Below are 25,675 nucleotides of genomic sequence, written 5' to 3'. Positions count from 1 at the left end.
TGTAATATATTTCTGACGAATGCTGTCCCATCTCTGGTACCTTGATGTTTCAGCCTCACCCTCAGCTTCTGGGGAAAATGGCTACAAACTCTAGAGTTCTGGCCAAGAATCTCCTTGCTTACCTGAAGACGTAGGAGGTAGTCAACAGTGCTGATGATGATATTCACAGTGGTGGTGTTGCCCATTTGAGTGCGAAGGAAGTTCTGAAAGTCTGAAAGAACCATCCCCGAGAATGAGTGCTGCCCCACTCTGGCTACTTTCCTCGCTGGGCTAAGTGGAAATACATTATCTATATAATCTTAAAGGCACTGACATTTATTTTTAAAAGACATTGAAGAGCTCACAAGCTAATCTGTCCTTACCCTGAAGACAGTTCTTTTCATTAAGAAAGGACGAATAAAAATAAAGGGCACTAAGGAGAGATAGTTGTTTGGATTACATAGTTTGAATTCTGGAAACAACTTCCTACCCTGACAGGTGTTGAATCAATTCCCTTTAGCTATGGATCACTTAAACTTGCTTTCCCTTTATAGGATTCCTCACTGAGAGGCAGATCCACATGAGTTCTTATGTTCATAATAGGAAGTTTTAAATAAAGTATACTGTGCTAGGTTTTTCTCTGTGCTCTGTTTTTCCCATGAGGATTTAATTTACTGACTTACCACTGTTATGACCTTCACAAAGCAGCTGCAGGAATCTGAAGAGATCACAGGTAAACTCATGATTCTGGAGTACCTTTTCACCTTGAAAATACATGAGATCATCTGTGAGCACTGTTTGGCAGTCAATGAAGAGGATCTTTCAATGCAAATAGTTATAAGAAAAAATTGGGACCTACATAAAATGTTATTCCCTAATGTTCTGATATTTGGGTAAATCCAATTAAATTAAAATGAAGATGGGACCACAGAACAAAAACACCCCAGAAAATTCAAAATATTTAGTAACATGATGCATGTTTTATAATAAAAACAACTAAGGTAGTGGTAGCAAATGTCTCACTGTCTATAACCCATGTCTCATAGATGGAATATGTTTATTAAATTGCTGAGCAAACCTTCCCAGCCACCCACTGTGACTAAATTGAATCTGGAAAGATGTAATTAAAAATGATCTCTTTCAGCATTCACAACATATGGTAACTACTCAAGCCAAAAACTCAAACTTACCACGCTCCCGAACGATGACTGGGGATGAGAAAAAACAAAAAGAATACAAGATAAGAAAACCAAAAGCAACATAATCATTATGGTGAAACTCCCTATAGTAAAAACAGAAGTCTGTCCCAGGTGCACACTTTAACAAGATTACCTATAGAAATATTATCTTGAAACAGATTTGGCCTTTTCTTGTTAAAACAAATAAATGGTAAGAGGGAGCTTTAATCAGAAGGGATTAAGGTTTGAATCCTTTGAATTGAATAGGTGGTTTTCATTATTACATACGTGTTCCTTCTTCAGTAACCATTCCCAGGCCTTCAGCTTTGTTCTGCCTCTCAAATGCATTCAGATCAAGGACACTTTAAAGAGAGAGAGAAAAAAAAATGGTGAGTAAGAACAGTGTTGAGGAAAGGCATTTCTATATACTATATATCTATCAACTAAGCATATCCTGTCATAGGATTATATTCTCATAGGGTAAGAGTTGGAAGACCCTTAGAAGTTATCTAGACCAAGCCATTCCTTTTATAGATGAGGAAATCTTGGTCTGAGAAATGTGCCCAAGATCACCAGTGAAGCTATTAATGAATGTGGATCCTCTGACTCTAACTTCAGCATTTTCTACTGTCCCATGCTGTTCTTCACTATATACAAACAGTTTAACGAGCTAAACTGTGATTCAGAGATACTGAGTTGGAATCTCAGTGTTGTGCCTAAGGATATTGTCTCATGACACATTTGGATCATTACAAGCTAGTTCTCTGTGTGGACAGTTTTGTCTAATTTTGTATCTCCCTAGCATTAATAACATGTAGTGTACTTAAAAGACAATTGCTGAAATTTCTGTTTGAAGAAAACACAGTTCCATAAGTTAATTCTTATTCTAGTTTGTATTCACTTTATTTCTGATGGATGAAGGTTTTAAAAAATTACTCTTTGATAACTATCACATTCTGTATTTTGTGAAATATTTAGATTGAATACTAGTAGAGACAATAAAAAATTGTAGAATGGGCACAATCTTAACTCTGAGAAATACTGGAAGCTCCAGCATTCTAAGTGATGGGGCTTTAACAGAATGACCCTCTGCTTATGTTGGTGGATTTACTTGGGGCACTAAAGTAGGCAAGAAATACATTTTGACTGTGGTTGATTTTTGCCACTAAATAGAGAAACTCTATGTAATAGAGTTAGAGGTTATCTCATCTCAAATTCTAGGAAAAACCAAATAGAACTGGCACAGGTAGGGATGCTACAGACAGCTGAGTAGGATGATTACTTTCTCTCTGAGTTTTCCTCTCACAAGGACACATTTGCCATATGCTTTTACAATTACTGAACTCTTCAGGTAGGAATTCTTCAAAATGTCAACAGACTGTGGAATGAGTTATACTGCTATGACCACATCTTGACCACACACTGCTGAGACTGTGCTAAGACAGAATCATCTGCTTTACTTCCTTCTTCTCCTGCTGATTCTCCAGTTCCAGCACTTGTTATCACTTATCCTTACTTTCACAATGACATCTAGTATAGGCATCTCTTATGTGAGGCCAAGAGAATTTTCTGGCAATAATTTCAACTTAGTCTCACTTAATAATTCAAATTTATTTTCAAGTCTGACTGGTCTCCTTACTAAGCACACAGATTTTTAAGAGATATGGTTTGTAGCAGAGGCCATATTGACCACACTTTGTATACAACTCATCTTTCTTTTTTCCACTGGGTGAATAAAACTGCTGTCATGGGCTTCCTCAATAATACAAAAGCTATCATCTGTTTCACTTTCAGGGGTAGATGATGTCAATATTTATACAACTTTGAAAAAACAGCACTAGCCCACATTGTAGCTGTGCAAAGTCCAGTGGAAAGCTAGCCAGGCATCTTAATGGGAAGTTTAATCTAATTTTCTGACTTTTCCACTCACTTTAGATTTGGCTTTCATTGAAATCTGTCTAGTGTTTCTGCACATGCTCCCTTGATCTCTGAAGGGAAGATTTAAAAAAAAAGAGATGAAGCCTAGAGGATGGGGAAATGTGGTTAAGCCTAATGAAGACAAATATGGAAATTAAATGATGTTTGAAAAGTGATCAGAAGGCTATGGGAATCACCTTTAAAACTTCTCCAAAATGTTCTAAAATATATATTCCTCTTTCACAACAATCTCCTAATAATTTGCCCCTTCTGTGGTCTTGATTACTTGAGTAGACTGGAGTTAGGGGAAATGTCATAATTATACTTCCTACATTTACCTGCAAGATTGCATAAGGCCAGAGAGGCTTTGAAAGAATCCAGCATCCTTTTTCTCCTTCAGGTAGTCCAGCATTTTCTGCATGGGAGATACATTTCAAAGAGAAAAGCAATGAATATTTTTATATCATGTATTATTGGCTGTCTCAGATTTTTTTTTTTGAAGAAATGACAAACTCTCAGCCACACAGGTGGAGAGTATTTTACTCTGGAAGAATATTTCTTGTTTATATAGCACCTTGAATAGTAAGATCTTACCTTGTTCTGTAGTCAATGAAGGGATCCATTCACCAAAAGAACATTTAAGTGCAATATTCCTTACCCAAATGTTGATAAAATAAATATTCTGTTCCTTTAGTAGCAAGAGAAACACAGGCATTGACTAAACCTAATATATGGGACTCCCAGCCCTGTTACTTATCCAGTATTAACCACAGGTATTCTGATGTGATCAAAAAGTTTAGTGGTCATCAGTGATGAGAATAGATACTAATGATTTCTCCTGCCTATATACTCCTCTTGGTAACAACCTAAAAAGTCTCTCATTCCCTAAAGACCAGAGTTTGGGAATATTCCTGAACTGCTACCAGGATGTGTAGCACCATTACCTGCTGCACTCCAGGGTTGCCCCCATTCAGAATAGCAATGCCAAGCTTCAGAGTCTCCACCACCATGGGTCCCATCTCACCTGTCATACCAAAAATAGAAGACAGAATCATTACATCTCGATTCAAGGAATTGATTAACCATCAGGAAAACAGTGCATGAACTTTGCCTAATGTGTCTCTTAATGAGTATTTAATTATCATTTATTACAAAATCAGCACCAAACTTTAGACAGTTTCCAGTCATAAATTTCACATAGTATTTATATAATTGTGTCCAAGTTTAACAAAATACTGACTCATCACACAACATTACCTTTACTAGCACTAATCATCTGGAGGACCATCTCTGCAGCACCACGGTCATGCAAGCGAGCTTGCTGATAAAGGGTTTTCTGTTTCTCCATTTCTTTTTCCTGAACAAGAAATAGTATAGGAAAATCTTACTAGCCAAAAAATTAACAGGTGTGTGTGTGTGTGTGTGTGTGTGTGTGTGAGTGAGTGTGAGAGAGAGAGAGAGAGAGAGAGAAAGCGAAAGAGAATGAATGAGTGAGAATACATATAAGCTCATAGGAGAAGGTGATGAAGACATATATAATAATCACAACAACAACCAAAAAAACTTTGGAATTAATTTCCTGATCTCTTTCCCTTGCTTCAAATCTGTTTACCTTTATTCCATTCATACTGGGAAGGCCAAATTCTACTCTGTGAACCTATGATTAGAATATTTTCCTCCCACTTTGATTCCTACAAAAGGAAAATTTAGCCCACAGAGTGTTTTCTAATACTCCTTCATGCTTGGGGGCATGAAGTGGGCTTGCTCTAGAGAAGTATGAGCCACTCTGATTGCCTATATATTTGGAGAAACTCTTTCATCCAGAATGCCTTGGGGATGGGTATTCTGGTTAGTAAAAGAGCTATCATATAACATATACAGATAATTAATTTTCAGAAATCAAAGGAACACATATTGAGAGTTGGAAAGGGTCTTAGAGGTCATCTTGTCCAACCTTTTCCTTTTACAGATTAAAAAAAAAAACTGAGAACAAAGGAGATTACATGGCTTGTTGATGGTCCCACAGGTCAGATGAACTGCAGAGAAGGGATCTGAATTTAGACCTCTGACTCCAAATCCAGTGATCTTTTGATTGTACCATGAAGAATAATAAATAACAGGTGAAAGAGAAAAAATGATGATAATGGATTAATGTGTTCAATTCAGCCATATTCTTGTACTGATTTGTGTGTGTGTGTTTGAGAGAGAGACAGACAGAGAGAGACAGAGACAGAGAAAGTCAGACCAAGATAGAGAGAGAAAGAGATAGGAGGAGAGAGTGCTTTGATAAATGGATTCCTTAAAGCTTCAGGAGACAAGAGAAAATGATCCATGAAAAAACAAAACAAAACCAAACCCAACCCTGCTGTCCTATAGAGGGACTATTCCAAAATAGCATAGGCAACCCAAAGTACAGTTAGTTTTTACAGTTTTCTGTCCCTATCTGCTGTTGAATATCTCTAGATCTCAGGGGTACAGGACACTTTGTAGATGGTGTTTGTAGAATGTGTAGCAAGGATGCTATATTCCAACCCTCTCTTCATCCCAGGCAGCCATCAGAGTAGTCACTTTCCTGGGTTCCTGGTATGCTGGCTTGCAAGGGGGTTCCCAGTGTTCAAATTCTGAAGAAGACTCACTTCAAATGTCTTTTCCTTTTCTTCTTCCTCTTCTTCTTCACCATTCTGACAACTCTACATTACATTGAATAGAGATTGTGTGGGGAGGGGGGAAGAGAAAATAATCAAATTAAAAGGCAATCTGGTGAAAATACTAATTATCTGTGCTATTGTCTGGGAGCAGGGAACAGAAGATCATTCACAGGAACTTCATGATTTCTAGTCTTTTTGAAAGAAAATCTTTGACTAAAAGAAAAATCACACTCTAAATCCCATGTCTGCAGGTATATTAAGTAATTCATAAAAAGGAATGGGAGTTATTGTCAGAGCAATGAAATCAAAGAATCAATGGAAGAAGTTGTCTAATACTTCCAAGCAACCTTTTTTTCCCCCACGTCCCTAAAAAGCAGGGCTGGTTCTTTACTTGTTTTGCATCATAGACCCCCTTCAAAGTCTGGTAAAACCTATGGACCACTTCTGGGAATAATGTTCTTTTTTAATTTGTAAATTTTTTTTTATTTTAAACTTAAATACAAAATAAGAAAAAAGAAAAAGACTTAAATACTAAAACTAAAATAATACAAAATAAGGAAAGAAAAAAAATTGCCATGTGTAGAGCAGAGTATGAGAGGATGCATGTATTAATTAATAAATTAATTAATCTTAAATGCATAAAATAAAATACATGGATTACAAAAAAAAATCAATGATATTTAAGTAGTTATAAAAATACATAAAAAACCCCAACAAGTTCATGGATCCCAGGTTAAGAATTCCTGCTACAAAGTCATGGTGAGACAAACGAAAGGAAATAGGAAGTAATTCTATCACTTGGATATTAGTTTAGAAGCTTTGGCAGCAGCAGTGGGGGCGCTCAGAGGCAGTTAGAGTCAGTAGTACAACAATGTGAGAGATGAGGAGCTCTGTCCCATTTTGATACTGTGTATAGCTTGGTAGAAGAGTAATTGCACCAACACTCCTATTATAATTGCTGTGTGTGCCTTTTCCCATCCAACCCAGAAGACTTTTCTATTTACAAAAGAATTGTCACTGGTTCAATTAGAAATTTAGAGCCTTACAATTATTTTGCTTTCACCACTATGGAAACCCTAGTTATCTGACCTCTTTCATAACTCAGTATTCTCTCCTTTGTTTCCAAGAATGTACTAAAAACTGTTCCACATATTGATATATGAGAATTTTTGCCTTATGGGCTCTGAACCTTGACTATTGAACACTATTAGTCTATACTCTGGGAATCTTTTTTTTTTTTTTGGAATCTTATTGAGGTTTTAAAACAAAAGTAATAAAAATACTTTGTATTGAGTCATCAGCAAAACTCCAAAGCTGTTTGAAGCAGAATCTTGCAATTCTTAGAATAAGCCCCTTAGGAAAGCAGGAATGACTGATTAAAATTACGATTCTTGTTAGTATAGGAACAAATGAGAACAAAAACTTCAGCTTAGGGAACCACTCCAAAATTTGGGACTAGAATCCCAGGCTCTTGATTCCTTGACAAACAATTCCCTGAAAAAAGATACCTACCTGGAGAGAGAGTACAACAAAGTCCTGTTCTTGGTCCTCTTCTCTTAAACAGTTTTATCTGTGACTTGAAGGCACTGATAGCATATTTATTAAATTTGAGGGTAAACAAAGCTGAGAGGGAAAGCTAACACTGGCACATATGAGTTCCCCAAAGATCTTGACAAGCTATTTCTAAATGTGGGCTAAATCTAATAAAGTGAGATTTAATAGGAACAACTGTAAATATCTGCTCTTGAGTTCAAAAAATCAAGTAATGAGAGATATGATCAGCAAATGTTAATGTGAAAAAGACCTGGGGTTTTAATGAACTGCAAAGTCAGTGAGCCAAGAGTGTGATATGTTACTTTTCTCCCCCACCCCAATCTGATGTGATCTTTGGCTGCATTTGATAGATGAAGCGTCAGATATCCAGCCAAGATGGCTGCCTGAATGGAAGTAGGAAGCCCAGTTTCCACACCTATTCCTATAAAAACCTAACAATAGTACAAACTAAATAAAGATTTAAAAATCCAATAAGAAACTACAGTAAGTAATTTCATTGACCCTAGAACTGCACAAAAAGTTAGCCAGATACTCATGAACAAAAAGAAAGGAAACTGCCAGAAAAGCTAACACCAGTGCAAACAAATAAGACAGAAGTCTCCCAGTGTGACAAGAGATCAGCCAGAGACACCTACCCAGGACCTTTAATGAAATAGAGTCAAGAGAAATCTAGAAAAGTAAATTTATTTAAGCAACTGGAAGGAATTGCACATTGATGATGCATTAACATTCTAATAGGAAGAGAAAAAATAAGTGTCTCTCCAGAACCTTAGTGTTTTCAAAGGGCACTGAAAGAGTTAAACATGTAAGAAAAAGAAAACAAAACAGAGGTCCTAGAGGTAGTGGGGGTGGTAAGGGTCGTAATTATTTCAATTCTGAAGATTTGAAGAGGAGAAATAGAAGGGAAGATAAAAGGAACACACTAGCATAAAAAGGAAGAAGGGAGCAGAGCTTGTTATATCTCCCAATTGAGGGGCAGGAAAAGAAGACTGAACAAACATGGAGGAAAGGATTGGAGGAGTTGGCATTAGATGAACCCCACTCTTGATAGACAAAGGAGGGTTGAACACACACACACACACACACACACACACACACACACACACACACACATACATACACACACCCCAAAAGCGTTTGATGTAAAAATATATCAAACTCTGGAACATTACTGTGCTATAAGAAATGATGAGCAAGATAATTTAAAAAAAAACCTGGACTTATATGAACTGATGCATAGTGAAGTGAGCAGAACCAGGAGAATGTTGTATACAATAATAGCAATACTGTACAATGAAGATCTATGAATGACTTAACTATTTTCAGCAACACAATGATCCAAGACAATCCCAAAGAACTCATGATGAAAAATGCTATCTGCCTCCAAAGAAAGAATTGGTATTGGCCGAATACAGACTGAAGGATACAATTTTTCTTTTCTTTTCTCTTCTCTTCTTTTCTTTCATCTTCTTGTACAAAATGACTAATATGGAAATGTTTTACATGACTGCACATGTATAACCTATATCAGATTGTTTACTGTTTCAGGGAGGGGAAAGGGAGGAGGGATAGAATTTGGAACTCAAAACTTAAAAAAACCCAACTATTAAAATTGTTTTAAAATGTAATTGAGAGAAAAATAACATATTATTAAAAATACATCAAACTCAACAGAAAAAGGTGGTATAGAGAAAGGAAGATGGCAGAGGGAAAAATAATACACTAATCCCAGAGAGAGAATAGCTGCAAACAAAACAAACTTCATGATCCTGATGGAGACAGTAAAAGGGGTGAAAAGGAGAAGCAATAGTGATTAAAGATGAAAAGAAAAAAAAAGTCATTGAAATTTTTTTAAATGCACAAAAAAAGAACAGAACAAGTTCAGAAGGGAGCACAGACTAGCAGAATAGTTGAATGTAACATGTTGAATTTATCATATAATTTTTAAAAAGCAAGTGCCATGAGAGATTCACAGTTTCATATACAATGCTCTTTATATATGGAAATGCTCATTTTTGGGAGGTGTTTACCAAACTCAAAATTTTAAAAAATGAATAAGTGTCCAGAATGAGGGAGGTTATTGCTCCATTGTACTCTGCCATGGTCACAGCCAATCTGAAATACTCTGTACAGTTCTGGGAATCACATTTGAGAAAGGACATTGATAGATGGAATGTACCTAGCCATGGTGACAATGACAGTGAAAGGATCTGAAACAATATCATAGCAGCACCTCTAAGTGAAGCTAGGGATATTTAGCCTGCAGAAGATCTGGCAGAGGGGTGTATCTTTAGAGATAGTGATAGATCTTTATTCAAGAATTTGTATGAGGAAGACAAATTAAGCCTGCTTTAGTTGGATCCATAGGGCTAACTAGGAGCAATGGGTGGGAGCTGCAAGAGGAAAATTTTTTATTGATATCAGGAAAAAATTGCATAAAAATTTTGAGTTATCCAGAAAGTATAATGGGCTTCCTGAGAAAGAAGTAATACCACTTTTCTTAGGATCTTCAAATGGTGACTAAATGACCACTTGGGTGGGAATGTTGTAGATGGAATTCCTGAAACAGATGACTGATGAAGTCCATTTCAATACTGAGATTCTGTGAAAAAAACCCAAGTACACTAATCCCAAAAGAAAATGTGAGGAACTGAGGGCTTGAAATGAGGAAACTTAGACCTACCTTGGCCATCATGCCTGAATAGGCGGTATAAAGAGGGTCATTCTCCAAATGGCTAGAAAGAAGGGAGACAAAAACCAATAGATAAGACTAACACCTTGGACATGTTAGCACTAGACTACTTCTCGTCTATCATTTGTCATCAGTCAACCCTATGGAATAATTAGCTCATATGCATTACCAAATTACTAAGAAATGCTCTTATGAACTATAGAAACCATCTAGGTGAAACACAGGGAAGCTTAAGGTCCAGGGATGACCTGGGGATGATGCAGTGATAATGGTCTACAGATTCGATATAATTTTCAAAATCAGTTTGTCCCTGTGCAGGCACTCAGTCAGGAAGGTCCTTATCAGCATGGAGAGGGAAGGGACAATAGTCTAATATAGGCCTCCAAGACCTTTTCTTCAAGATGAAAGGGCAGCAGGAAGGGATACTGTGAGTGGAATGCTTCCTTTATCCCCACCACCATTTGTAAGAAGTAAGGCCTAGGATGCTCTGGCTCACGTGACTGATGTTCCAGATCCAAAGAGAAGGTGATAGTTATGGAATTGGGAAGAGAGGTATGGAAAATATGGGGCAGTACTGACCTTTTCTCTGTGACAGCATTGCGACTAAAATGGAGAATGATCTGATGAAGTGGGTCTGGCTGCTTTTCAGCTTGTTCCTCTTCTTCCTCCTCTACCTTTGGAGGTTTCTAATCAACACAGTCAGGATTTAGAGGAATATGTTAGCACGAGGCCATACTTCCCTCCCCTCCCCATCACATGCATTTGGAAAGACAGAGAAGCACAAGACATAAAGCAAATTATACTGAAAGCATAAAAAAACCCGTTATAACATTTATTTCTTTCAAACTGGAATATCTTGGGATGCAAGATTGGGGAAATATTTTAAAACTCTCAACATAAATGTTTTAATTTTTAAGTTAAAAAGAAATTAATTATAAAGAAAAGCAGAGAAGAGAAAAGAAAGCTCAACAAAGGCAAAATGCTACAGACCCTATTTAGCAGAAACCCCTTGCAGGTTTTGGCACCAGACTCCAAGATGGGCCCCATTGGAATTCAGCTGAGGGACAGAACCCCACTGGCCAATGTCAGAGGATAATTCCCTTGGAGAGCTAGGCTAGGGATTAGGTGGGGAAGTGATAAACCAAATGAGCCATTTGGATGCAAAATACTGAGCCTGGTTCAGCCCAACAAAAATTTGTATTTTCTACTTCTTCTTTCATTCAGACACCTGATGTTCTTCTGGGATGCCACCTTGGAACTGTAAACCTGGTAGTTTATCCTCAAACTCAAACCAGGCTTCTATTTCCTTTTTGAAAGGGGATACAGGAGCTGTTACCTAACAGAAAGTGATTTTATATTAGGTCCCAGAAGAAATCAGTGAAAGCACCAGCAGAAGGGACACTAATCAGTGAATGAGTGTTTTATTGAGCATGTATTATCTATGTGCTATCATGAGTAGTTCAGAAAAAAAGCGAAGGATTGCCAAGTTTTTGGTTAATTTCAAGTTTCACACTAAAGAAGATATGTGGACAAGTTAAACAACTACCTTTTTCAGAGGGCAGGAAGTAGAAAAGGAGAGAAGAGAGAAAGAAGAGGAGAAGAGAAAATGGGAAAAAAGAAGACAGATGAAGAAAAAAAAGAATGGTGAGAAAGACTGAGAAAGTGAGAAACAGAAAAAGACAAAGAGCCCAAGGGATAGAATAGGAAAAACAGAGAAAAAAAGACCAAAGGAAAGAAAGACATACAAACATACTCTCTTCTCCTCCCTTCCCACCAACACACACACACACACACACACACACACACACACACACACACACAAGTATGAGTGTGGGAAGAGAGAGGATGATGACATAGAGACTTAATAAAAGGAGAGCTTTTTTTCTGAAACAGTATAAGATTCTGGGTCTGGCAAAGAGGTTTATTTTACGGGATGATCATAAATGGCATCAGAGCAGTCTTTTAGGACGAGGACGTGTCAAACATTTCCTCCAAAAGCTCAGTCATGAACGTGAGAATGGGTTTAAGTGTTTTGGTAAGGCAATCTAGAGCAACATTTATAACAGAAGGTTGAGGATTATCTGGGAAGAGGTTGATGTCTTATTGCCAAAGGTGTTCAAAGTTTCTTGATTTAGTATGAAATTCCCATGATACACTGATAACAGGGTTATTATGTTCCTATTACATTGCTAATATACCATCTGTGCACTTGACAAATATTATTCAAGTTCTATAATGCACGCACATAGATACAAAAATTATATTCACTCACATTGATATCTGCTCCTAGTTTAGTCAATACTTACAGCCAAATCCTGTACTAGTTTTTCTTCAAAGGAATACTCCTCTGTTTCTATCCAAAATCTCTGATAACCATGGAGGAAGAGGTTAATAGAGCGGTGCCTGAGCGAAGGGGTGAAAGTGAGATCGAGAGGGATAAATGGAACACTATATTATAGCTTTGGCGGTTAATGATTAGTAAGCAGGCTGTGTTTTGTACAATTCTGATCTTCTGATTGGTCAGGGGGAGCAACAGTAAATTTATATACTAATCTAGCAGAGCCAAGCTTCCTCAAAGTTCCCAGTCTTCTTTTTCCAATCTCTTGATTTATAGCAACTTCTAAGGATGATAGTTAATCTAATTAAGTATTTACTTGCCACTACTTTATCCCTATTCCTCATCTCTTCCAGTGCCCAGCATGATGCCTCTGTCATGGAGCACATCTCATAATGAGTGGCCATGTGGCATATCTGAGACTTTTGTCTAGTATGACAAATGGATTCAAGTACAGCCTGGTTATGCCTTTTTGACTGACACATCTTGAGAACCCATTTTAAATTATTCTTATGGCATGTGGTTGATATGGAGAAAGGCCAGAAAAGTTGTTTCATCATTTTTTCCCCAGCCATTCCCAGTGGACATGATGTTTTCAAATGGGTCTTTTTATACCTCAGTGTCTCAAAAAATAAAACTTAGATAAGGTTTTTGAGGTTCCATAAAAGAAAGTATGTTTTTTAGCCTATCTTTTGAATACTTCATGAATTCCTTTTATGACCACATGGAAAAAAATGGGGTTCCTTTATGACATTAAATCACAAGTCTTCTAGAATAAGAACATCAACTAGCTATCCAATGGCTGCTACTTCTGAGATTCCTTGAGAGAATATGAGCCATTAAAAAGCATCATGTGAGAAAGACGATGGAAGTGGGTTGGGGAACAAAGAAGAGGAAAGAGTAGAAAGGGGAAAAACAACATTGATATTTAATTTGTGTTTTCCAGTTGGTCCAGTCTCTAACACCTTGTTTTTTAGACTGACCAATCAGAATTTTTCCATAAATTGTACAAATTTGTGTTTCATGATAACATGAAATCATGGTCAGGAAAGGAAGAGTATGCACAAAATTGGGCAGATCTCTCCACAGGTTACATTACCGTTAACATGAGTATAAGCCTGTCATACTGAGTTTTTTCATAAACATTTTCCAGCCAAACCCGTTGGAAGGTGCTCAGGAAGAAATTATTAATTTTGTGTCTGGGGAAAAGCATATAAGGTTTTCACTTGAGAACTAAAATCAGAGAAACAATTCCAAACAACAAAGTCTGAAGAGTCTTTTACTTTTGAAGATGCTCAAAAGCTTAACAGTGAGAAAATTAGTAAGGGGGTATTTTCCCTAATGCTAACTAATTGGATCATTCTTTGCTGCCAGGACAGACATCCATCTTACAAATATTCCATCCCCATATATGTGGTTAAATAACTAGGGGAAAAAAGACAATTAAGGGGCAAGTGTTCCATCCAATCATTGGCATCATATTCAAGTATTATAGGTACATGAGATTAATATATGGTTAACAAAATGTTAATACTATACCAACAATTTAGGTGAATTGAAGGAAATTAATATCTTTGGAGAGATTATGTGAATTTTTTCTGGTTGATTCAATCTATGAAAAATGTATCTTAAGATCATTTTTGATGCCATGAGAAAAACTTTGGGATCATGCCAATTGGGGCCCCCAAGAGGCCATTAGTAAGGCATATGGATCTCAAAGCTAGAGGTAAATTAATGTCTTCTGATATATCACCATTTCTAAGAAAAAGAAGTGTTATCACTTTTGCTTTTCATGTTTGGCTAAGAGTCCTTAATATGTAAATTGGTTGTCCTATGTCCAATCTTAGTCAGGAATGCTGCTTAGCTTTATAGGTTTATTCATCTCCAGAGATCCAAGCTGCTCTCCTTGGGAGTTCTAAAAAAGTAAAAATGATTCGCAGAGGCCATAATTCTTGGGCACTGTTCAATGCACACATCTACTAAGCCAAATGAAATCTCAATTCTTCAAGCAGTTTATTCTCTCCAAAAGAATTTGTGACCAGTGTTACAGTGCACTGAAGAAAGATAATGGCTGTGGATTCTTTTGAGAATCATAGTTTGACAAAAGCAAAATTCAAAGCAAAGAAATTATTCTTTATAATCTAGAAATATAATTAATTGGCTATTATTATTAGTGTTTCCCCAGATAAGAAATCTAGTAAGGTCAATATTTAGTTAATAGTTTCATTTTAATCAGAACCTAGGTCTTCATCATATAATCAATCAGAAGATGGAGTGCTTAGCTCCATTGGCAAAGATATTAAATTAGTCTCAGCAATTAATTGAGAATGGTCCAGTTCAGCCCCTCATTATTTCCTTTTTTAACAAAACCCAGCTAAACACATTCCAGAAAACTTTGCACTCTTGCCTGTGCATTGCTGAGGGGACAGCAGGATAAAATGCCTAGGAATAACACTGTTCTCCATACTGGCCCCTCAAGATACGTTTCAGACATTAGATGTTGAAATTAGCTGCATGTGTTGCACCAAACTAAGAACTATATAGACATAGCACTAAAAGCTTTCTCCACGTTTACTCAGTATCTGTGAAGGAAACACTGTAGCTGAAATACTATAGAGGCACCATTCCCATTATGCCTAGGCAGAAGAAAGTGATGTGACCTGATTGGGAAATGAAGGGTAAAGCACCTTGGAAAATAGCCTCCTTCTCTGCCCACAAAGAAACCCTCTCTTCTCCTCAAGACTTGCACTTAAGCAGAGAGGGAAGTCTATCTATTCTTTACTAGAAGGATTTTGTGGAAAGAGCCAAGGGAGCTAAGGGAAGATTGAGGAATATGATAATTTTTATATTATTTTGATTATATGAACCTAGGTAAAAATGACAGGAAATCTTTATGTGGGTAGACTACAATCATTTTATAGGTCATGTACTCCTATTGCTATTAGCTAGCTCTTTCTATAAGGACAAGGAAGAGATTTCGGATGTGGGAGAGGACTCAAATTCTTATTACTCACACATGTGGCAGAAAAAAACCAAAGCAAAAAACCAAGGCACGTACCTGGGGAGATTATACAAGGGAGCCATCCTGAAGCAGGCTACCACTGCCCGTTTACGTTGCTTGGATAAGAGTTTGTGCCAGACAGCTTTCTTGGATCTAAGTGGTTGCTCCACCTATGGATAAATTATCTTCAGTGGGTTCATGTCAGCTAGAAAGTATAGTGAATAGAATACTGGACTGGCAATTAAGTGATGTACATTCTTGTTTATGATCTGCTACTACTAGCTATGGGATCTTGGGCAAATCGTGTAATTTCTCTGGGCTGCAGTGCCTTGATCTATAAAGTGAATAGCTGAACTAAACAATCTCTAAGGTCCTTCTAGTTCCTATACTCTAAGATTTCTTTTAAAATGAAACATTTAAAATTGAGACTTTCAAACTTTTAAGAATTTTGGCTTGTCAGCTATGGTCAACAAAATATCCAGATGTTTATCATCACACTTTTGAAATCCTACCCATTCTTCAAAACTCAGACAAAATTCTCCCTCTTTTACAAAATTTTTCTTGATTCTTCCCAGTTGAAAATCATTTCTGCTTCCTTTGACTTTTTATATAGCCTTTTACTAATGCTCTTATTGTATTATATTCTAAATTACTTTATAGTTGTGTTTTTCTGATATTATGAGGCATATCTATGAACAAGTTGTATTCCCTTTGTTAGCTTTTAATCTCAGTAAACACAGGGCCAAAATAGTCCTTTTGCACATAGGAGCTTAAAATGTTGTCCAATAAAATGTATTATCCAGGTTCTTGGCTTCTTCTCTTTCTGATGGCTTAGTGTCCTGGATGGTACAGGCCCTTATCAGCCAGTACTTCTCTAGTATTTTGGCTAGCAAATTTGTATCTCCTCCTCTTCTAATCCTCTTCTAATTTTAATGATCCAAAATTTTCATTCCTAGAGGTGAAGAGCTCGTTTCTCCTGCTTCCTCTCTCTATACTTTCATCCCATTCAGTTCAACCTTACCACTTCCCAATCCCTTTCCTAGTTACCTTTACTCTAGAATGTCTTTATCTCCCCTCTCTTACTTAGTACCTCTCTCTGAAGAAGACTCTGTCCTTTGTCTTTCCAAAGTCAACTTTTCTGCTTGTGCCTTCAACTCCTCCTGTCTAGGAGCTTGCCCCATCGGTCAACTTTCTCTTTCATCTTCAGTCTTTGCCTATCTACTGTTTCCTTCCTTGTCCCTTACAAGTATTTTCAGATCTACTCATGCTTTAAAAAAACAAAAAACCTTCATTTGACCCTGCCATTCTCTCAAGTCACTTCCCTGAATCTCTCCTCCTTTTCATTACCAAATTCTCATAAGAAGTAGCCCACACTTTCTGTTTCCCCTTCCTTACCACCCACTTATTTCCTCCACTCTGGCTTCTAACACCACCGCTTTACTGATCCTGCTTTCTCTAAGATTGCCAATGATTTCAAAGGTTAAATTTGATTTAGCCTTTTCTTATTAATCCTCCTGCATCTTTTGAGATTGCTAACAAACCCCTCCACCTGGGCAATTTCTCATTCTTTGGTTTCTGTGAATAACACTAATCTTTCCTGATTATCCTCTTGCTTGCCTGGCTGTTTCTTCCCAGTATTTGATGTTATATCATTATCCATCTCCTACCCTCTTATGATGGGTGTCATAAGAAAGAGGGCTTCAGAAAGCCCTCTTTATCCTCTTTCCTCTTGATTTCATTTGCATTCTTAGGTTCAAATATTATCTCTACACTGATGACTCCCAAACTGATTAAGCTCTAATCTTGTTCTACTGAACTTAATATATCTTCCTGGATGTACCACAGCCACCTCAAAGTCAGTATGTCCAAAATGGAAATCATCATCTTCCATCCTAAATCTACCTCAACTCCAAACAGAAATATAGTACAACCATTTTCTTAATCATTCAGCTTCATAATTTCAAAGTCAACCTTATGTCTTCTCTCTTGCCCCATTAACCCCATATCCAATCTATTGCCTGGTCCTGTCAATACCATATCCAAAATATCTCTTACATCCATTCCCTTCTCTCCATTCACACAGTCATCACCCTGTTTCAAGTCCTCATCCCATTGGACATCTCAATGGCCATAAAGCAGGAGGAGGACTGGAAGGAGCACTAAATTCTAAGTTGAGAGAACTAGGATGAAATCTTGGCTCTGCTACTTACTATCTTCATCACTTAACCTCTGCAGGCCTCAGTTACCCCATCTATAAAACAGTAGATTTTACTTGATGATCATTCCTTTCATCACTAAATCCTCTGATACTGTTTTGGACAATAAGTGAATTTTATTTGTCTGTGTTTTTCTTGTTGCACAAGAGCGAAAATAATAGAGATGAAGGTGAATTTCCCCCCACCCCCCCAAATGTAGACATGATTTCTGACTATACAGGTCTAGAGATATTCCTCACCTGCTCCAAGTGGAAGACAGCTGCTGAGATTCTTTGCACTCGCTCCACTGTCTTTTCTGGATCAGAGGGCTCCTCATTCTTTAGAACATCCTTGTATAGGTTAAGTTGCCATTTTACAGCTGGATCATCAGACTGAAAACCAATGTATGTTCCAAGAGGTGACCAACCATATTTACCCTTGCCACTAGGTTTATAAAGAGAAATAAGTAGTACTGGATTCCCAAGAGAAAAAATACTGATAAAATGATTTTCCTCTCTGGCCTTCAGAGAACCAACTTTGAAGGTCATACCATTTCAGTGTTTAAAGAGACAAGAATTTCTGTTTCTCTCATCTTGCCTGAGGCATTCCTGGTCTATTTCCATGAATAAATGTAAGCCTATTGATTATGTTCACCATCTGGGAATAATGAATTGACAGGCTGAAACAGGACTAAAAGCTAATGCAAAATTAGAAACAATTACCTGGAAAATCTCAACCATTATGGAGAGCGGGGAAATTGTGTGAAGATCTGCATCAAATGGAAAGTGAGGGAAATTGTACAAGGATTTGCATCAAATATATGATGACTGTATTTCTGCCACAGCTGAAGGACTGTTATTTGTGTTCAGGTGTAGGCTGATTTCCCTTCTAAAGGAGAAGGTAGAAGAATGCTTTTCCACACTCCAGCCAGGGTCATCAGACTGAAATCTAGAGGCTGTTAGAGAGGATGAAGGGTTTCTAAAGGAAACAAGCAAAGTTTCAATGAGGAAAATGGGTTCTGAGGTGGAGGAGGGGAGATTTGACCACAGGCTGAGGGAAAATGGAAGAGTGTTAAACAGAGGAGAAAGGGAAGGAAAGGGGAACCTGAACCATTAAAGCTAAAAAAAAACAAAAACCCACAAAAACAAAACAAAAAAAAAACCGGATTTGAGACTTTCTAAAGAGGAGAGCAATGAATGTTTTGAGGAGAACAAGCTGTTCATTGTCCTAAGAATGATATAGTAGAGTCACAGATTGGGTGAGAGAGATCATCCAGTAAGGGACAGAAAAAGAAAAAATAGTAGAAATAGTTGGTAATTTGCTGTTTAGGGGTCCTGCCCCAAGGCTAATAAAACATGACAACTGCCTACTTCTTGGGCACAAATAACTCTTTTTGAAATAATTTAAAAAATACTGCCATATATTATGAAAACATGGGCAAGAAACTAGACCATAGAGTCAGAGGTTATGTTTTCCTTACTTTTGCCCTTCGGAGGACTTCATAATTTCCAGAAACTCTTCATGCTGTAAGATTAAATCACCTTTGAGATTCTCACTTCCTCAGATCATTTCCTACTCTGACTGTAGGTCTTCATCTTGTTCCCTAGTGGGGCAATTTCTCCACACTTCTCTTCCCCTCATGCCTCTCAGCTTTAAAAAAAAAAGCATCGTATGCCCCAATGGAATTCATTGTATTCCCCAATGAGCTCCTTGAGCACAGGGGCTGTCTTTTGCCATTCTTTGTATCCCCAGTGCTTAGCATAGTGCCTGGGCAACAAAGTAGGTATTTAATAAATATTTATTGACTGGGAATCTAAGAGACAAAGGATACAGAAAAGAAAAATTAATTTGGGAAATGAATAACTGGCTATGAAGATGGCATGTGAGAAAAGGATTTGAATTCCTGGATCATGGCTTAAAATACAGGGTTAGAAAATTTGGGGTTAGAAATGGAGTACAGCTAGCAAAGTCTGGTAAGAACATATTTTCCAAATCTAATAAAAAGGACTTTAGAGTAGAAATGATAAGGGAGGGAGAAGACTATCAGTGTGTATCTCCCAATTTAGATATATACAGAGTATCCACAAAAGAGAGTAATAGCAACTGGATACCTATAAACTCACAGTAGTCAACAAAATGGAAACTAGAGATCCTAATGCAATGGGGCAAATGATAGAAGTATCATTGAAACGCGGTGGAAAGAAACCAATAATGGGACTATGGCTCTTAAAAGAAATAAGCTAGCAGGGCAGCTAGGTGGCACAGTGGATAGAGCACTGGCCCTGGAATCAGGAGGACCTGAGATCAAACGTGGCCTCAGACACGTAAGACTCTTCCTGTGTGACTCTGGGCAAGCCATTTAACCCCAATTGCCTCACCAAAAAAAAAAAAAAAATTAAGCCAAGGAACAGGACTTAGGTATGTAGTATTATATATTAAAAAAGTATACTTATAAGAAATTAAGGAACCAGAGGTGGGGGGAAGCAGGATGGGGGTATTTGGATGAAGGTGAATGAAAGGAGGAAAAAGTAGTTTTGTCACTGGAGTATATACAGACTACTTGGAAAGAGAGAGTGAAAATAGATGAAAATTTGGGAACCAGATCACAAATGTGGCACAGAGGCATGACATAGTGGAGATGAGATGAACTTCTTCAATTCATTCTCATTCTCTCTCTGCAAAAAAACAGAACAGCTATTAATTTCTTAACTTGTCTTGGCTTTAATTTCATCCTTCAAAACCAGCAAGGGAAAATTCTATTCTGATCTGATTCTAACTAACAGAGAGAAACTAGTTGCTGGTGTGGAAGTGTTAGAAAGCTTAGGGAAAATGACTGCTCCATTCTTGAGTTTTTGATAGAAAAGGAAAGGAAATCTGGGTAGAGGTTAACATGTAATCTAGATTTTAGAAAGCAGATTTCAAAAAGTTTAGAGAAAAAATCAGTAGGTTCCTATGGAGTAAAAAGCTTCTGCTCTCAAAGAATAGGAAGTGTTGAAAATTAAAATTCTGAAAACACAAAAAGGAAGCAACTTCAATGAGAAGGAAAATCGGGATTTGTCTGAACAGAGCAGTAGTAATAAGTAGGGAAATCACCAACCAACTTATATTTAAAGAAACAAAACAGAGAAGCTGGAAGCAAGACCATGATGAAGATTATGAGACCATGGCACAGTCCTCTAAAAATGTTACAAGTAATGATAAAACTGAAAATGAGCTGAGATTGGTAAGGGAAATAAAGGACAATAAAAAAATTTTTTTTAAAGGCTACACTGGGAGAACAAGAGGGATTGAAGAAGGGATAGATGGGAGCTTTGGTTGGGATGTTTTCAACAAGGATAACTGATAATAGAAGATAAAGATGCTTAACTTTTAAGGGGTTTCTGTTTTCTCAGTAAAGGATCATTACATTGGAAATGAATGGCAAAACACAGGTGACTAATTGGGAGTGAGTGAGGAAACAAGCATTTAGTAAATACCTATTATATACTCAACACTGTGCTAAGCACTTCACAAATATTATCTCATTTAACAGGGAGCTTATATATTCAAGATAAATAGATATCCAGGAGATAGTAAGGAGGTACCTAGTTGCTTTGGATGAATTTAAGTGACTTGGCCCAAATGAATTACACCCTTAGGTATTAAAAAAAATGGCAGATGTGATTGCTAAACCAAAGATATCATGGAAAACAGGAGTAGTGTTACAAGATTAGAGGACAAATATTGTCCCAATTTTTCCTAAAAGAAAAGAAAGCAATCTGCAAACTATAGGCCAGTAAGTTTGACTTTGATTCCTGGGAAAAATTCTAGAATGAATTATTTTAAAAAGAATTAGAGAAGATCTAGAAAGGGAAACAGTGATTTAAAAGAGCCAGCTTCTTCAAGAACTGACTGTATCTGGTTGACCACATTTTCTTTTTTTGTCAGTATTCTTAAACTAGTACATAAGGGGAACCCTGTGGGTATTGCTTAACTAGATTTTATCAAAGTTTCTGATGAAGTATCTTATACTATTCATATGGAAAATATTTTGAGATATAGATTAGACAATTAGATGCATGCAGGACTGGGTGGATAGCTGTACTCATGGTTCATTGTCAATGTGGTAGAAAGTTTCTAGTGGAGTACCCCAGGAATCTATGGTGGCCAATTGCTATGGAGCTTTTTTTTTTATCAATGACTTAGAAAAAGGTATAGATGGTATGCTAATCAAATTTGCACATGATGCCCAGCTGGGAGGGACAGATAGTACAGTCAGAATCTAAAAGGATCTCCATGGGCTAGGACAATGGGCTAAATGCAAAAACACAAAACTCAAAAGGGATAAACACAAAGCCTTTCATTAGGGTACAAAAATCAACTTCACATATATAAAACAGGGGAGATATTAATAGACAGCAGTTGTTCTGAAGAGAATCTGGGTGTTTTAGTGGACAGCAAACTTAAATTGTGGCAGCAGTCTAATGAGGCAGCCAGAAAAGTCAATGTAATCTTGGACTGCATTGAGAGGCATAGCTTCCAGAATAGGGAGGAGACAATCATACTGCCCTTACCATAACTTATTTGGAGTACTGTGTTCAGTTTTAAGTTCCATGGTAGATGGAGAGTATATAGAGGAGGGCAACCAGGAAGGACTTGAATTCATGTTTTATGACTTGAATTCATGTTTTATGAGGATGAATTGAAGGAACTGGGCATGTTTAGTTTGGAGAAGAAAAGTTTTAGGAGGGACATAATCTCTGTCCTTAGGGATGTGAAGGGCTGTCACATGTAAGAGAGATTGGACTTCTTCCTTTTGGTCCAAGAGAACAGAACTTGAAGTAAAAGGTAGAATTTGCAAAGAGGCCAATTTAAGCTTTACACTAGGGAAAAAAAAAAAACAACTTCCCCACAATTAGAGCTGTTCAAAAGAATAAAGGGACTGCATGAAGAGGTGGTGGGTTTCCCCTCCTTTGAGCTCTTAAAACAGAGGCTGAACAGCCACTTGTTGAGTATGTCATAGGTGGCTTTCCTTTTATGTCCTGGTTGGACTAGATGGCTGCTGAGATCCCTTCTCAAATTCCGTGATTCTTTGATCATGTGAATGTCAGAAGAAGAGCCACTCTGCTGTATAAACAGACAGACAACTGTTTTTGAATGCCAAGGGTATCTTCTCTTCAATAGCATTTTAAGATAGGCATTCCCAATATTTTAACAAGGATGAGCAATAGGTTAGCATAATGACAACATAGGAATATAACCTTTACAAACCACATATGGTCACCTTAACCTCATCCACTGAATTGAACTATGTACCAAGTTATAAATTAGTCTCTATTAAGTACTGACTTATTTTTAAAAGATATTTAAAAACAACATTTATTAATATTTTTTGTTCTATTCTTTCCCCCCCACCCTTCCAGGCTCATTTCTACTCTTCCTGGTATGGCTGAGGATTCTTATGATATTATCCTTCCTTCTTTTTCCCTTTTCCCCTCTCTACTATGAAAGTGATTTTCTTTAGAAAATCTTTAGACATATAGAAAAACTGAGAGCCTCCTGAGGAAGAGAAGCACTAGACTAGAAAAGCATGCATAATCTCTTCATCTATCTTACTACTTTTAGAATTACTTGCACCATTTCAGATGTGAATACATTTAGTTTCAAAATCTCTTGGGAGGAGATAACTTCTCTCAGGTAACAAAGTCAATGTCTTATCAGCTTCATTGTTAAGAAATTCACAAATTTAATCCAATGCTTCTTACTGCATTTCAATCAATTTTTTCATGACTCATTTTCACATTTGATGAAGGATACCTAGTCACCATTTTCTGAATGATCCATCCTCAGTCTTTTTTCTATATATCCTGAAATGTCATTAGTATGTCAATGAAATCCTAGATTTATTGTAGAAAAACAAAGGAATAAGTTTTTTTAAATACAGAAAGAAAATTTGGTTAAAAAAAACTTAGAGATCATTTTGAGAATATTTTTTAAAACTGTATATTAACTCCAAAGGGATCAGCAAAATCCTTCAATGATCATTTCTGTCTGTTAAAAAGTATGGACTTATACAAGCTCAGTGTCTCCTTATGATATTACCTTTTCCTGCAAGTGCAGGTTATTCCTCAGATGATCTTTGACTTCTTCATCTGTATCCCTCTGTGGAAAGATATTTTGAATTTTATTACTTGTGGTCTCTGCCACCTATTGGGGTGAGGGAGATAAGTGAGTGATAAACTGGGATTGCTAGTACATTGTACAACTAAAGATGAAAAAAAAAACCCCCAAAAATGAGATACAGAAGTAATAGATTTATCTTGGATCAGGCACCAGGTCCTAGAATAGTTTTAATAACTAAGCTTTTACTCTTCTATGAATCTTGGTTTTTCTATCTGCAAAAATGAGGCATAATAGCAGTTATTGCCAAAATGCCTGTAATGAGGGTTGAGAAGGATGATGTTTCAAAGATATTAATATGTTTTTTAAAACTGCAGGTATGAGCATTATTATTATAGCATTAAAACTCAGGCAATGTCCAAAGGAGTGACCTATTGTAATTATCACCCATAGCAGATTAGCCAAGTGCATTACAAATAGCAGAGAATCACGACTTACATAACTGTATCTTATTTTTGCCAGGGAGATCAGCTCCTGATCACCTGGAGTACACATATTTAAGCCAATGGGCAACATTTTCTTCAGTGCAGCCACAATAAGAGACGTCTGGATGGAATATAAATCACCCCTCCTCTTTGTCTTCTTCCGCTCCTGGTCTTGTCCTCCAGACTAGAAATTGATGCCAAAAAAAGAAAGAAGAGAAAAGAGAGAACGAAAGAGCATCTCAGTGGTTTTTTGAAGGGATCTGCTTTCCCAACAAGTAGCCTGCTTCCTTGTGGCTCATGGCTTTTTGAGATTACAAATAGGGCCCAATAACATTTCAAAGGACAATAAAAATTGGTGGACTAAAGAAACAACATGTAATCATGTAAGCAATAAAATAATTTTGCTCATTATTAAGGTAAATAAGAATATTATGAAGAATGAAAGTTTTAATTATACTGATCTGAGGCCTATCTCTCTCTATATCTATAGATGTATAGATATAGGAAGATATAGATATATTTCTCACATACATTCCAATACCTTCTTGATCTCATATATTTCTGGATCAGACAGACAGTAAAAGGAGCTGGTAGCATTCTTAAAATGATTTGATTTCCTGATCAAATTTATGTTGGAAAGAAATAGTGTTCTTTATGCTTAACAGAAAATTTTTAAAGGGATATTCCAATTCCCTTAGCAAAACTGAAGATGTTCTACATGGTGGGGTACTAGAGTTGCTATGGTCCAACTTAACTATCATTCCTGTACCAAAAAGCCAGTAGCAGCAGTCAATTTAACCATCCTCAAGCTGAGGCAATGTGAAAACTCTCCTAGAAAAAAGGAAAATCTTGAGTAGAGTTCTGTTAAGGGGAGATGCTAATAGAGGCAAGAACCCTAGGCAAAAAGAAAAAAAAAGTTTCTATTTCTGCAATTAAACTGATCCTTCTCTCCTTCCTCCTTTCTTAATCCTTTCAGAGATAGTTCATCAAAAATGTATTGAAGTAGTAGATTTAAGATAGCCATCTAAAGTTCTGAGCAGCATGTAGCTGGTAGTAAATCACATTCCACTTGGCCAATATATAGAACTCATTCTACATGATATGAACTGGGTACAAGTGACAAATGGGGCTCACTTCCCTCCTAGACTCTGGATGAGAACAAAACCCTAGATATGGATCTCTCTCTCTTTCCCTCTATCTTTCTCTCTGTCTCTCTCTCTCCTTCTCTGTGCTTCAGGTGGGGAGAGGTTTGGTAGGTAGAAGGAAGGAAGGTGGTGAGGAAAGAGTAGGATGATTTAGAGATGGTGAAGAAGAAGAAATTTATGTCCACCAAAGCTTTGCTTTCAGAAATGCCCATGGAAATGTTGAGGGCAATGAAATGATAATAGCACTATGGTTTACAATGTAACACCAACAAAGGCCCAAATACTGTTGTGTGGACTACTGACAGACAAGATGGTTTCCCCACATTTTGTGGCACTGATATTCAACCTAAGTCCTAGGGTAAAGCAGGCTTTATTTTTTTTTTTTTAAATAGGAGATAGGCTTTATGAGGATGCAAGTGGCTAGAAGACAGCTTTGTGACTGCCCTT

General features: G+C 37.1%; 1 protein-coding gene across 1 annotated transcript in view; it reads right to left on the bottom strand.

The window, feature by feature from the left end:
• The window catches only part of RYR3 (ryanodine receptor 3), a 579,223-nt gene that overhangs the window by 52,892 nt on the left and 500,656 nt on the right, over positions 1–25,675 (bottom strand). The window contains exons 72-86 of the mRNA XM_027869916.1: positions 24,097–24,267; positions 23,581–23,640; positions 17,760–17,891; positions 15,362–15,474; positions 13,403–13,502; positions 10,548–10,654; positions 9,960–10,011; positions 5,711–5,764; positions 4,332–4,431; positions 4,019–4,098; positions 3,413–3,489; positions 1,446–1,519; positions 1,170–1,187; positions 663–743; positions 123–211 (exon numbers count right to left, since the gene is read on the bottom strand). Of these exons, the coding sequence (XP_027725717.1) occupies positions 123–211; positions 663–743; positions 1,170–1,187; positions 1,446–1,519; positions 3,413–3,489; positions 4,019–4,098; positions 4,332–4,431; positions 5,711–5,764; positions 9,960–10,011; positions 10,548–10,654; positions 13,403–13,502; positions 15,362–15,474; positions 17,760–17,891; positions 23,581–23,640; positions 24,097–24,267 (1,308 nt within the window). The remainder of the gene's footprint in view (positions 1–122; positions 212–662; positions 744–1,169; positions 1,188–1,445; positions 1,520–3,412; positions 3,490–4,018; positions 4,099–4,331; positions 4,432–5,710; positions 5,765–9,959; positions 10,012–10,547; positions 10,655–13,402; positions 13,503–15,361; positions 15,475–17,759; positions 17,892–23,580; positions 23,641–24,096; positions 24,268–25,675) is intronic.

The sequence above is a fragment of the Vombatus ursinus genome, unplaced genomic scaffold (assembly GCF_900497805.2).
Source record: "Vombatus ursinus unplaced genomic scaffold, bare-nosed wombat genome assembly UNPS02014794.1, whole genome shotgun sequence".
Classification (NCBI taxonomy): Eukaryota; Metazoa; Chordata; class Mammalia; order Diprotodontia; family Vombatidae; genus Vombatus; species Vombatus ursinus.
The sequence above is the reverse complement of the archived record's forward strand: the minus strand, read 5'-3'. Positions and strand labels throughout refer to the sequence as shown.